Source organism: Lygodium microphyllum, chromosome 29, assembly GCF_053477565.2.
Source record: "Lygodium microphyllum isolate KBCC chromosome 29, Lygodium_microphyllum_v1.1.10, whole genome shotgun sequence".
NCBI lineage: Eukaryota > Viridiplantae > Streptophyta > Polypodiopsida > Schizaeales > Lygodiaceae > Lygodium > Lygodium microphyllum.
In genome coordinates, this window is record NC_141163.1 from 50,795,547 (window position 1) to 50,810,533 (window position 14,987).

The 14,987-nt window shown below is 41.0% G+C and overlaps 1 protein-coding gene across 1 annotated transcript; it reads left to right on the forward strand.

Moving 5' to 3' along the window:
• Window positions 1–8,783: 8,783 nt before the first annotated feature.
• On the forward strand, window positions 8,784–14,675 carry LOC148010611 (FT-interacting protein 7-like). Its single transcript, XM_087671283.1, has 2 exons — window positions 8,784–10,991; window positions 11,540–14,675. Exons 1-2 carry the CDS (start codon window positions 8,943–8,945, stop codon window positions 12,953–12,955), a joined length of 3,465 nt encoding a protein of 1,154 aa, XP_087527409.1. The 5' UTR covers window positions 8,784–8,942; the 3' UTR covers window positions 12,956–14,675.
• The last annotated feature ends 312 nt before the right edge of the window (window positions 14,676–14,987 follow it).

The following is a 14,987-nucleotide window of genomic DNA, read 5'->3' on the forward strand; positions in this document are numbered from 1 at the left end:
ATAACAAGAAATTCATAATGACCAAATTGAGTTCTAAATGCAGTCTTGAAAATGTCAGGTGTATCCAATCGTACTTGATTATATCCAGATTTTAGATCTATTTTGCTAAAAATAGTGGCTCCTTATAGTTTATCCATGAGATCGTCTACCCTAGGGATTAGGTATTTATTCTTAACAGTGATCTTATTTAGGACACGATAGTTAATGCACATCCTATATGTATTATTTTTCTTATTAACTAATAGAACATGTGCACCAAAAGGAGAACTACTAGGCCTAATGGGTCCTCGGTTCAATAGTTTTTCAAGTTGTGCTTAGATTTCTTTCTGTTCAATCTGATTGTGTCTATAAGGTGCTTTACATGGTGGTTGAGAACCAAGGATTAAGTCTATTTATGATCTTCAGGACGTGTAAGTGGTAAACCAGGGGGTAAATCAACAGCAAAACAATCTTTAAATTGTGAAAGAAATTGTGCATGCCTAGGATGCATCTGAGTTTCCTTAGCTTTAATTTCATTCACCCATACTAGGTATGATTTGCTACCTTTTCTCATTGCACGTTTAGCCTATGTGTGACTAAGCAATGAAAAAGTATCAAATGTGTGCATTCCATGTAATGTAATTTGTTTTTCATTAGAATAAATTTTCATGGAATGTGTAGAATAATCTATGTCAGAATTATATTTGTGACACCAAGGCATTCCTAAAATAATATCACTAGCTTGCAAAGGCACAACCAAGAAGTTTATGCACTCAACATAATCGCCAATTTTAATTTCTAAATCATGAACTTCTTGTGTACCATTGTATTTAGTGCCTAAGAATATTGTCTTTATGCGATAATGAGTTGGAATAGTAGGTAAATTCAATTATTTTACCAACTTTGCGGAAATAAAATCGTGTGTGCTTCCATCATCATGCAAAACAATCTTTTCTTGACAATGCACAAAACATTTCATCGTTAATAATGAATGAGGATTTGGCATACCTGGTAAAGTATCTGAAGCATCGTTGATATCATCATCATCATCTTCAGTGGAGTCTGGCATATCTTCATGGTCTTCATCTTCATTCGCTTCCAAGTAATTGATTTGAATAGCTTGCTTCTTGGATTAACAGTTCACTGCTAAGTGTCCAAGTTGTTGACACTTGTAGCAAACTATAGGCTTTGCTTTGGAAACATTATTGGTAATGGCTGGAAATTTGGGTACGTTGGGATTTGGCTAGAGAGAAGGCTTAGGATTTGTATTTGTATTTGTATTTGATGGTAAAGCAGGAGGTCGAGTCTAGGGTTTACGGAAAGAAGAAGGAACAAAGTGATTTTGATTGAATATTCGAAAGTTAGAATTGAATTGTTTTGTACCAAAGTTACCATTAGTTGAAAATTGTTGCAGTCGCTTTTCTCGTCCATGAATTTTGTCTTTAGCATCATGAGCTAAAAAAATCGCATCCTCCAAAGTCTTTGGCTTGAACATATTCACTTCCGCATAGAAGTGACCAAGCAAATCGAACATATACTTGCACTTGTGGATCACCTCAGGAACATCTTCAAGCATTCAAAGTTGTAATAAGGCATTCCAAAAATGTTTAGTGTATTGCGGAATGGATTCATAATCTCTTTGTTGCAGAAGATCCCACTGTTTGATTGTTTTTTCATGGAATTGAGGTGGAAGGAAATTCTGCAAAAACTTCTTTTGAAAGGCCTCCCAAATAGAGGGGCAATCAACACTCTTGCGGACGACAATCCACCATAACAATGCTATGTCTACTAGATGGTTAGTGACACATTTAAGTTTATCTTTGTCAACATATTGCTCTTCATGGAAATAATCATCAAACTGATTGATGAAAGCAAGAACAATTTTGCCCTCACGTTGCCCATTGAAAGTACACAATTTGAAATTTCTTTTACTTATCTTGGCTTCTTTCTTGAGAGACTATGCTTCGAGTGTCACGTCAATTGTACGTCAAATAACATCTTCGGGTTGTGCTCCGTCTTGATCAACAGTGGATCGTTGAAGTGTTGCCAATTGTGTTTGCAAATTTTGATGTACTCTTCGCTCTTCTTGAAGTTGCATCATGATTAGGTCTAATTTTTGCTCCAAAGTTGGCTCTGGCAAATCACCTTCACCCATAAAATCTTCCATGTTTTGATTGGACATCTTGCAAAATCTCAAACAACCTCACACACTCGAAATCTCGTTAGAAGGATGAGTGTAGCTCAAATTTGGGTATACAAGGCTTGCTTTAAAAAAAATAATGGCTTTTTCGATCTTGCTTCTTTCACGGGTATGGCAATTGATGACGGTCTTCTTCCAAGCGAGAAATTCTTCCGTATAGACTGTGTGTGATAGTTTGCTTGCTGGAAATCAACTCTGCCAAATTGCAGGTGTGAACAAAGGCTTGTTGGAGTTTTCGGAACTGGTTCAAGAGTAGCTTGGTATGAACACCCATTATGGATAAGATTGAAGATTGAGTTTTTAGCCTTAGTAAGGCTTAAGACCTTTAAGCTTTGTAAAAAGCTTTATGACTTTTGTGAATTCGACAGGATGGTGGCACATTGTGGATGATGTCGACGCTGATCAGTCCGTCCTTCTGCCGCACCTCGTGGAATTTTGGAGACTTTAAGCTTTAAGCTTAAACAATAAGCTTAGTAATTGATATTAAACTTAGCAATTTCTATCTAAGAGAGAGAAAAAAAAAACGTCTTTATAAAGGAGCTTTTTGAGTGGTCCTCCGCCTCCTGGGAGTGGTCCTTCGCGATCTGAGAGCACAACAGGGGATTGTTCACCACCAGGAACACATTGGTATTGACGGTTTACCTATAGAGCCCATTCGTTCTAGGAGCTTTGTCTTCGCGCGAGATGGTAAGCGATTGGAAGCCCTTGATCTTAGCTTCACTCTGATATCACTGGTGTGCAAATCGGATTATGTATGCACGCGTGTAGTGAACGTTGGAAGGTCTGCAATAACAAAGAACTCTACAAAAGCTTCATAAAAGCAAGAAGAGAGTTTGCATGACATGAGACAAAAAGACAAATTGGGTGCAATTTCCCCGATGCCTTGTGTGAGTGCTTCACAAGGCATGTAGTTATAAATTTATTAATCTCCAAGCTAAAAAATAGCCCAATTTACAATTAGTATGCTTTGGCTTTTGTGTTTGCTTTTGCCCAAATAAAGAGTAAAGCGTTTGGGTGTCCAAAAATCGGGATGTGTCCAAATACAATATCCAATAATGAAATATTAAATCGAGTGCCTATACGCATACAAAATAATAAATGTTTATCAAGCGCTTTAATAAATAAGAGCGCCTAAATAAATATTGATACCATGCCTTTAGTGATAAGATGCGCGCCCATTAAAAATAATAATTCTTCTAGGTAATCTTAATACATGCCATCACCTGGTGCTTACCAATGCAACTGCTACATGCTCTACACAACAACTAAAGCATTCACAATTGTTAGAAAATAATAAAATAAAACTCACAAAAGTGAATACCTAGAAATCTTTAGCTACAAAATAATTAAATAGGTTGGAAATTTTTCTTAACCTTAATTTAATACGAGTGCACTCTAAACTCATAAACGTCCATTAATTTAATATATATTTTGTGGAATCACCCACGTGCACATTAAATTAACGTGACGCCCAAAAAGGATATGCATCCCCGTCAACTTCTTGCACAAGGAATCCACCTTATGTACTGGAAAATACATATAGTTTTACAGAATCCACCGAAAAACCTCACGGAATCCACCATGGAATATGCCTCTAGTTTTATGGAATCAACCGAAAAACCTCACGGAATCCACCATGGAATATGCCTCTTGGCATCAATAAAAGAGTCCCAAATCTTGATAGAATCATACGATGCCCCTTCCTTGTACATTCTATGACCCTTTACTATTTCTTTTTTACTTGAGCCTCATTTGGGAGAGGGAACATTTGCATTTCTAGATGAAGTTTATGCAGGAAAAGGCTTGAAAGTACACGATATTCCATGTTTGCAATGTTGTGCGATTGTTGCTTGTTTTCAAGTATTTGAATGGCAATCATTTGCAATAATGGCTAAACTTAATGAGAAGAGATGCTTATTAATGGCCTCCTTTGCACTGTTGAATTTATGCATTCTAATAAGCTAATGCATAATGATATTCATGTATGTAACATTTTGTTGCATTTTGGTACCAATACCAAAGTACATATTGGAAAAGTAGATTGGGAATGCTCTATTACATATCCTATAATTAGTAATTTTCCCAAGCTCTCTAATTTGAATCCATCACCTAGAAGATATGGGATTTTGATGGTGTTCAAATAATATATGGAAGAGATTGTTAATAATATTTTTTTATGGTGTTCAACAATATCTTTTAAACTTATCTATTTGTTTGTGGATTTTGATATAAGTTAAAATAAACATTTTGGATGGCAAAGCATCGTAATGTAGCTCTTGAATGCAATTCTACCAATTCTTCAATGCATGATAAGCGATAAGAGATTTATAGTGTTAACTATATAATTCTTCATTTGTTAGAGCATATACCCTCTCGCCCCCAACCTCATGAAGATTATAAGAGAAAATTCAAATCATACATTATAAAATGCTTAGATAGGGATCCTTTTGGTAGAAAGACAACATAAGAACTAGTATCTCTACTATCTATAGCACTGTTATATATGGGCAATATTCCAATCATAAAAACTGATGGACTATGCCTAGAATTTGATCAATGAAATACTTTTTTCGATGGTGTTCAATAATATCTTTCAAACTTGTCTATTTGTTTGTGGATTTTGATATAAGTTGAAATTTGTGTCTACTTTTTTTTATAAATCAAACTAACTTGTATTTCAAGGTCACTTTTCTTAATAGTTTAAAACTTAAAAAGATACTCTTAATTTTACCTAATATTTTTTAATATTTGCATTATAAAGTTATTTAATTATTTAATTTATTATTAAAATAATTTATATATGTTAAATTATTAAATTATTTATTCATTTTAAAATATTATATAAATTTAGCACAAAATTTAAATAATACTAAACATTGATTTTCAACTTAATTATTTAAAAACTTTAACTAATTTCATAATTACTTTAATCTATAACATAAAATTTAACAAAAAAACACATAATACCAAACATTTATTTTCAAATCAAGCCATTAAATAACTCCAACGTTATTTCAAAAAATTTCAATGTTAGATAACGTCTAACACAATAAACAAAACACAACCAGATATCCGATTTGAATTTTCAAATTTGCAAGCTCGTTACCAATTCAAGTTAGATGCTCGGATACAAGCACTTGGAATGGTTCTAGGATTCTTGCATGATATATAAAGGCAACTCTTTGGTCATAAAACATATCGATCAAAAGGTTTTCAATTGACATGTGAGTAGTATTCACCATTCTTGAGAATGATGACATGTCACCATGAAATTAGTCATTATTTGCATGCAAAAAAAATTTCGAATAACATGAAATGGAACGTAGTTAGAGATGTTAGGATGTATAACCACATTATTTAGGGTTGATGAGGGCCTTATTGCACTTGAAGGTCACATCATATTGACTCAATTGCAAGTGGCATCAAGAAGGGAAGTGAAGGCTTAGAAATTTAAGAAAAGGAACTCACCAACGGAATGCTTGCCTTTAATGGACTTCCCTTCACCTTTGAAGGGTCTCTCTCTCTCTCTCTCCACATTATTTAGGGTTGATGAGGGCCTTATTGCACTTGAAGGTCACATCATATCGACTCAATTGCAAGTGGCATCGAGAAGGGAAGTGAAGGCTTAGAATTTTAAGAAAAGGAACTCACCAATGGAATGCTTGCCTTTAATGGACTTCCCTTCACCTTTGAAGGGTCTCTCTCTCTCTCTCTCTCTCTGTCCCTCCCTCCCTCTCTCTCTCTCTCTCTCTCTCTCTCTCTCTCTCTCTCTCTCTCTCGTATACTCTCTATGTTATTGTTTTGAACTCTCAAGCTTTCATACTTGTTCAAACAGCCCTTCGGCTCCAAATCCATTATTTTTTGTTGCCAACTAATCTCTATTTATAGCAGTGGGAGGAGAAGAGGAGAGAGAAGCCATAGGTCACTGGTATCTGATGTGTTAGTTGTGGTGGCATGAAGAAGAGGGAGATCTTTTTGCCCATCATGGAGGGGGACCTGCTTGTCATTTTCTAGAAGAGTTTAGGTTCAATTTTTCTTCTTCATCTCAAGAGAGGAAAAAAAAGAATATAATCCTTTCATCAAAATCGTAAAGGGAGAGAGAGGAAGTCATTGATATCGGAGAGAGAGAGAGAGAGAGAGAGAGAGAGAGAGAGAGAGAGAGAGAGAGAGAGAGAGAGAGAGAGAGAGAGAGAGAGAGAGAGAGAGAGAGAGAGAGAGAGGAAAGGCCATGTTGAGGGCTGACAGCCTCCTCCCAATGATTGGGAGACTTATTTATTAAAAATTTTGATATTTAAACAACTTTTTAATTGGTGGGGGGGCACATGGTCGCATGAAACGATTGTCCCCCTCCCCTCTTTCCTCTCTTCTTCTTAGTCATATTACGTCCCCCACTAAGGCTAAAAAAAGTATCTCATTTAACTCTCTAGCCCTTGGCTCACATGTAATAAGGTTTTCCACTTTCTGGTACAGATTTCGAGCTCAAGGATTCACATTAGTTGTATATTTTGGTTTGCATCCCTCTATGTGTGTGCATAGTAAGAGATTTATTAACAAGAGATTTTTTAAAAAGAAGCATAAATTACATGCTTCATAACAAAGGAGCTAGTATATTAGACCCTCTCTATCCTCCCCTACCCTACTTCTCCCTTTAACCCTTCACAAATCCCTTCTACATCCTATAACCCCTCCCCATCTACTATCTCTCTTTTGTCCCCTCTAACCTTGTTACCACAACTAATACCTTCCTTTACTACCCACCCACTTCCCATTTGCCATTCTCCCACCACCTCCCTCCACATGTGCCTCACTCTTAGCAACCTCTCTCTAGTGCCGCTAGCCTCCCACCATTTCTCTCCGTCATTGTCTCACTCTTACCAACCCCCTTTAGCATCACTAACCTCCCACCACCTCCCTCCATTGTTGTCTCACTCCTAGTAATCTCCCTCCATTGCTACCACTTTGCCCCTAGCTGCCACTCTCTAGGTGGTAGACCTACTTGCCATTTCCCAAATGTATCGACAGGATTGCTTGCCAAAAAAAATTCCCCTATGAATATTGACAAATATGTGGATTACTCCATGAGTCAAGTGGGAGCCAAGTGGTTCAATAGTCTATGAGATACAAGTACACTAGAGTCTCAATGTAGAGTGAATGAAAATTGCACTTGGCATACTATGTGCATTAGTTTGTGTCAACCATTTGGTATGGTAGCTATAACTTCACCTACAACTCTTAAATGCAAATATCCCGAACTTTACATGAATAATTGATGCTATTTAACTAGGCACTCTTTTGCCTCTCTTTCAGAATGTTGATAAGACTAGAGATCTTATGCACCTCTCTCTCTCTCTCTCTCTCTCTCTCTCTCTCTCTCTCTCTCTCTCTCTCTCTCTCTCTCTCTCTCTCTCTCTCTCTCTCTCTCTCTCTCTCTCTCTCTCTCTCTCTCTCTCTCTCTCTCTCTCTCTCTCTCTCTCTCTCTCTCTCTCTCTCTCTCTCTCTCTCTCTCACTCTCACTCTCATGTGGGAATGTTACCAATCTATGTCCTTGTTTGTTTAGATCTACTATACACGATTTCCTCCCTTTTTGATACCTTTTTTAGCATACAACATGCAAATCAAAGGATATGATTATATGGTATTTGTTTACTTTTAAAAACATTTCCAAGGTTTTGAGAAATAAAGGTTGGCCTAGCTATTCAATCATCACAATAAATGTAATAACAATGTTACCTAAGCCTATAAGATACCATTGTGTACTGTAACATAATGTGGCTGGATCGCACTTTGATAAAATAGACTATATCACAAGCTCAAAGAAGAACAAGGATCCTACTTTTCGTGAATAAAGTTGGTCTTTTTAGATGCTTTGTTATGCAAAGATCCAACCACTATAGGCCTCGAACTATGCAAAAGCAAGCTATAAAGGTATATTCCAACTTGTGAATCAAGTAAACTAATTTCACACATGCCATGTTAATTTTAGAATGCATAATTATCAAATTAAGACACTCAAACCCACAAAGAGACATTGTGTCCTAACATCTCATGAATGGCATTCAAAATGTCATGTGGACTTTATGATGTCTTCCTCAAAATTGGCCTAGGGACCAACATGCTTGCATAAGGTTCCTTGATAGCACTCAAGATTGTTGTGATAATAATCCTAGAAACATGAAAGGTATTTACAATTCATTAAGAAGCATATTTGCATATTTGACTAGCTTCAATCTTCCAGACAAGTAAAATAATAAATGTTATGCTTAAGACTTTCCTTCCTATATTAGATGGAATGGGGATTTGGAGCTAGGGATAAACAAGGCCCTAGGTTTCATAGCTATTTAGCGGTGCTTTACTTGTTGGTGTAATGATAGCTGGTCAATATAGCCATACTAAAAAGCACCAATGCTACTGTGAAGGTTTTAGGGCCGGGTCTACTTTGCACTTGCGAACCCTCATTTTCTACTAAGAAGAACCAATTAGGTGGAAGAAGTGGCACTTTAGGAGACCCTATTGAAGGAAATACTTCAAATAATCACATTTAAATTCAAAAAGGAACTTTGAGCAAGGAAATAGAAAGTGGGCATAGTGTATTTTGGGAAGTGTAGTTTTACCTATATGAGCACCCAAACTGCAGTTTCACCTACATGAGCAACCAAACAGCAAGGAAGATTTGAATTTTGAGAGAGAGAGAGAGAGAGAGAGAGAGAGATGTACTCCCTTTCCTACAGGTGGAAGAGAATAGCCTGAGTTGTAGTGAGAGACAATGGCAAGCAAGAAGCTGGTGGTGGAGGTAATCAGAGCCTTCAATCTTCTGCCCAAGGATGGCCAAGGCTCTTGCAGCCCTTATGTCACGGTAGAGTTCAATGGCATGAGACTGAAGACCAGAGTGATCATCAAGGACCTTAATCCTGTGTGGGAGGAGAGGCTAGAATTCCCACTGACTGATCTTCTGTCAGTGGACCTGGAGAATGAACTGCTGGAAGCAGTCGTGCTGTGTGGCTCCAAGAAGCCAGCAGGCAAGAAGGCAGAGCATTTCCTGGGGAGGGTTAAGGTTTTAGGCAATAGCTTTGTGAGGAAAGGAGAAGAGGCTCTCATCTTCCACAAGCTGCAGAAGAAGGGGCCCTGGCTCTATTCCTGGCTGTCTCCTGTGAGGGGGGAGCTCGGCTTGAGGGTGTACTACGTGCAAGATCATGATGGAGGGGGCGCTGCTCCACTGCCAGAAGAGCCTCCAAAAGTAGAGGCTCCTCCAGAACAGCCCCCAAAAGCTGATGAGCCCCCAAAGGCTGATGCGCCGAAGGTGGAGGATGTTGCTCCCAAAGAACCCCCGCCGAAGGTGGAAGAAGGACCTCCAAAGGTAGAAAATACTGCTTCCGAAGGGCTTCCACAGGTAGAAGAGGTGCCTCCAAAAGTGGAAGAAGTGCCTCCCAAGGTGGATAAAGCCCCTCCAAAAGTGGAAGAAGCGCCTTCAAAAGTAGAGGAAGGAGGCCCCCCAAAGGTGGAAGAAGGAGGGCCCCCAAAGGTGGAAGACGTGCCTCCAAAGGTCGAGGAAGTGCCTCCAAAAGTGGAGGACGCACCCCCAAAAGCAGAAGAAGTGCCTCCAAATGCAGATGGGAAACCAGGCACCAATTCAGAGCCTCCAGCTGCTGCTCCAACTCCTCCCCCTCCTCCTCCTGCGCCTGCTCCGCCACCTGAAGCTCCTCCAAAGGAAGAAGCGGCCCAGCAGGCCCCCGAAGAAAAGCCCCCACAACCACCCCCAGATCCAGCCGCCCCGCCAAAAGCAGAGGCACCCCCACATCCACCCCCACCCGTGGACAACCCCCCCCAGGTCTTCGAGAGCGTCGCCAAGGCTAGCCACGAACCAGCCCCCTCCGCCCTCAAGGCCTCCCTCGCCAGATCTGCCAGTGCGCCCCTCCATTCAATGTCCATCCCGCCTCCTCTCCACCACCATCATGACTCCGACTACTCCCTCCGAGACACCACCCCTTCCCTTGGTGGGAACACCCCCTCCCCGCACACCCTAGTCGAGCAGATGCACTACTTGTTCGTCAAGGTTGTTAAGGCACGGTCACTTGTCCGCAATGCTGCCCGCCCTTATGTCCGACTTGTCCTCGGCAACAAGCTCACCCGCACCCGCACCGCACCCAATGGCACCCCCTCCCCACTTTGGAACGAAGTGTTCGCCTTCGGTGGAGACGGCCAAATCCAATCCGGCATCCTAGAAGTCTCCACGTGGGACGAGGGCATTGCCACCGAGGATGACTTTCTCGGAGTTGCCTACTTTGACCTTGCCGAGGTTCCCACCCGCACTCCTCCTGATAGTCCCCTTGCCCCCCAATGGTATCGACTTGAGCAGAAACGAGGTGAGATTGGTAAAGTCTCTGGGGACATCATGCTTGCCGTGTGGATTGGCACCCATGCTGATGAGGCCTTTGCAGATGCATGGCAATCTGATACAGGTGGCTACTTCGCTGCCACTCGTGCCAAGGTCTACTTGTCCCCAAGATTGTGGTACCTTCGTGTGAACGTGATTGAGGCACAAGACTTGCAATTCAAATCCCAAGGTGGTAGGCACCAACTCCCAGATGTGAGTGTTAAGGTGCAATTAGGTTTTCAAATAGCCAGAACTAGGGTGGCTAAGCGGCGTAGTGTTAGCCCATTTTGGAATGAAGATCTCCTACTTGTGGCATCTGAACCATTTGAGGATGCATTGGTATTGACTGTAGAGGACCATCATAGTTCAAATAAGCACGAGGTCCTTGGAGTTGCCAAAATACCCATTGATGGGGTCGAGCGAAGGGTTGATGATAGGAAGGTAAACTATACTCCTTGTTTTGTTTTAATTTCTCTCTCTCATTCTCTAAACAACACCTACAAACTTACATACTCAAACCAAAGCATACAAAAAATAAAATTGTTGCTTCTTCCAAGACATCATTAAAAATCCCCAAATTCAAGTGAAAAATAAGGTTTGATTTTCTTCAAGACCATCCTCGCTTATGCTTAATAGTTAGGAATTCTTGATTATCTCTTGATGACATACCTCCAAGACTAGCAAATTCACTCTGATCATTATTTTATCATGTGAAAATAATATATTTAATTATATTGAAAATATTAACAACATCTTGAGATGAATAGAGTTAGGATAAGGCAAATTGCCTACAACTTTTTGGCAAGTATCCTGCCATGCATCTTAGCATAGAATTTGATAAATATATTCAATCTTTGCATAATGTTTTTTAATTTTTCTTTTCTTCACTATTGTTTGATATGAACTTTATGGTCATGGTTGATTGCATTGCTATTAAACACTTCAAAGTGTTAGCGATATAATTTGGATTTGTATATGTGGTCTTGTAGGTGGCCACGAAATGGTTCAACTTGCAACCAAGTTTAGATGGGCCAGGAACTGCAAAGTTTCAAGGGCGAGTTCATTTGCGGATGTGCTTTGATGGTGGATATCATGTGATGGATGAAACCACACACTTAAGCAGTGACTTACGCCCTAGTGCAAGGCAGTTATGGAAGGCCCCAGTGGGTGTGTTTGAGCTAGGCATCTTGGGAGCACACAACTTGTTGCCAATGAAGACTAAGGATGGACGAGGTGCCACAGATGCCTATTGTGTGGCTAAATATGGACCAAAGTGGGTGCGCACAAGGACCATATTGGACAACCTCTCACCACGATGGAACGAGCAATACACATGGGAGGTATATGACCCATGCACAGTCCTAACATTGTGTGTGTTTGACAATGGGGAGTTGGAGCATGAAAAAGAGGGAGGGCCACCTAGGCACTCTAGGTTTGGAAAAGTGCGAGTGCGTTTATCGACACTGGAACTGAATCGGGTGTACACGGTGTCCTACCCACTCTTGGTATTACAGCCAGGGGGTCTAAAGAAGATGGGGGACATCGAGGTGGCAATGAGGTTCTCATGCGTGTCAATGTTCAACCTGGTATGCACGTATGCTAATCCCATGCTGCCACGTATGCACTATCTGCATCCAATGACAGTGCAACAGCAAGAGATGCTAAGGGGGGCAGCTATGAAGATGGTGGCAATGAGGCTTTCAAGGGCAGAGCCCCCACTAAGGCCCGAGGTGATACACTATGTGCTAGATTCGGAATCCGGGAACTTCAGCCTGAGAAGGAGCAAGGCCAACTGGCACAGAATCTCGAGCATCTTGGGAGGTGTATATTCGATGGCCAGGTGGGTGCAGGACATACGCCAATGGCGAAGGCCGACGACGACGCTACTGGTCCACGTGTTGGTGCTGATCCTGCTGTGCTACCCGGAGCTGATACTGCCGACGCTGTTCTTCTACCTATTCCTGATCGGCACGTGGCAGTACAGGGTGCGCGCCCGGGCCCCACCACACATGGACCCGCGCCTATCGCATGCTGACGTGGCGGCGCCGGACGAGCTGGACGAAGAGTTCGACTCGGTCCCGACGGCGAGGCCGCCGGAGGTGGTGCTGGCGCGCTACGAGCGGCTGCGTGGCCTCGCAGGGCGCGTCCAGGTGGTGCTCGGGGACGTCGCCACGCAGGCCGAGCGGGCGCAGGGCCTGCTGGCGTGGCGGGACCCGCGCGCCACCCTGGCGTTCGTGGTGGCGTGCCTGTGCTCGGCCGTGCTCTTGTACGTGGTGCCGTTTCGCTTTGTTGGGTTCCTCTTGGTGATGTATTACCTTCGCCACCCTCGGTTCCGGGAGGCCTTGCCCTCCACCTTCCTTAATTTCTACAGGCGGCTCCCTGCCCAGTCCGATCGCATCCTATAGAGGTCATGCATTGGACTGCATTCTATAGAGACCAGGGGATAGGCCAGCTAGTTGTTCTATGTGGGAAGAGGTTGGCTTCCTTTCCCAATCTGGGTTCGAACCACTAGGTCTCAACCAACCTAAGATCCACATGCATACATGATTCTACATGTTCTATGTGTGATCCACATGCATACATGGTTCTTCATGGGAAGATGTCAACCTCTTGCCTACCTTAGGGTTGGAACTCCACTATCTTCTACCCATTCTCATCCACACCTGCATGTGAGGTAGCATTTCTCACCCCACCAGCAATGCCAACAAATTCCATCCCAGTTCCTCACAATCCCCTTACTGACATAGCGTTCCCTTCTTGCTATCATGTACCTGTCTTATATAGATACCCCTCCCTTTCTCCCAATCTTATATGCTCCTCCCTTTCTCCATGTCCTCCAACACTAACCCCAGAAAACACCCAACAAATAGTCCCATCCACAATTTCTTCCTTTTAAAATTTTGTCTATTTCCTCCCGTGGTCCACCTTTGACCTCTCAATCTCATCCTCCATTAAAACCCCTTGCCCACAATTCCATCTTTCTACTTTTGTTGGTTATCCTCTATTAAAAGCTCATTCATTAATAACTTCCTGACCTCAACTCTAAGCGAAACTTGCATCCTTATTACATGAGGAAATTGTCCATATTAACACATGACTCTTCCTTTATTTCTTACAGCTCAATTAGCAACTAAGTTGCACTAGCAAGAGATTGGCTTTGCAACACATTTGCTAGGGTTGCAATTTTACTAACATATCCATCTTATTGACATGGTTCCGGGGATGCAACCCCAACCATTTTATTAGAGAATATAGAACAGTAACTAGATACTTCTTGTAGCTTTATTATATATTGCTTCCATTAATAAGCTTTTCTTTGTTTTCTAAAAGATTCATATCACATTATAAGCTTTTTGCTACTTGTTAACTTTGCATGTTGCCATCATCGATTGTGATTTAAGGAATGTATAAAGTTTGACCATCAAGGAATATATCCATAAAGCATCTTCAGTGTTTGGGAAGACATATATGGGGCTGTGACTCATTAATTTTACATGTTGGCATCATCAATTGTGATTTAAGGAACATATAAAGTTTGACAATCAAGTAATATATCAATAAAAGTATCTTCAGTGTTTGGGAAGACATATATGGAGTTGTGACTCATATACTAAACAAGTTAATGGTGTCGCATCTATTGAGTAGCCATGATGCTGAATGAAGGTTCACACTGTGCATCAATGAGTATATGTGATTACATCTAAATGAGCAGGTGTCATTGGAATGTGACACTAAATGCAAAAGTGATTAAAGGGAATTCGGTAGTAGGTGTGAATGAATACATGATTGAATGCAATAGCCACAAGGATGAATGAAATGTGATCTTGGTCTCACTGAATGCAAGAGGTGTGACTGACCTGCTCTAAAATAATGCAATAGAGTGGCTTGCAAATCGTTTTGTAACCGATTTTGAAACTCTAAATGCACAAGTAATGTACTAGATACCAACACTAGGATAATATATTCACGTGTACTTTATGGTTTGATGCAATATTGATCTAAAACTTTGAATGTAATAGTAAAGCACTTGATACTTTGAAATGCAACAACACTTATTTGAAACTTTGAATGTAGCATGTGAATCATTGTTATAGGCAGTGAAGGCAATTGTGCTTGTGAAAGATTATGGAATCTGCAAAATTAAAATTGAACCAAACATGCTAGATAATCTAGTGAATGTAACCACTTCCATTATGGCCAATGCATACATGGGAGATGCCTCTAATGATGACATAACATACCTAGGAATGAAAGTCGTATTTCATATAGTTGAGAAACATGGAACTTGAACACAGTTTAGCTATGGAGGCTTGAACTCATAAGCAAGAGACATGAAGACTGATGACTAGACACAGTTTAGCTATGGAGGCTTGAACTCATAAGCAAGAGACATGAAGACTGATGACTAGACACAGCCTTTCACTCAAGTGAATTAGG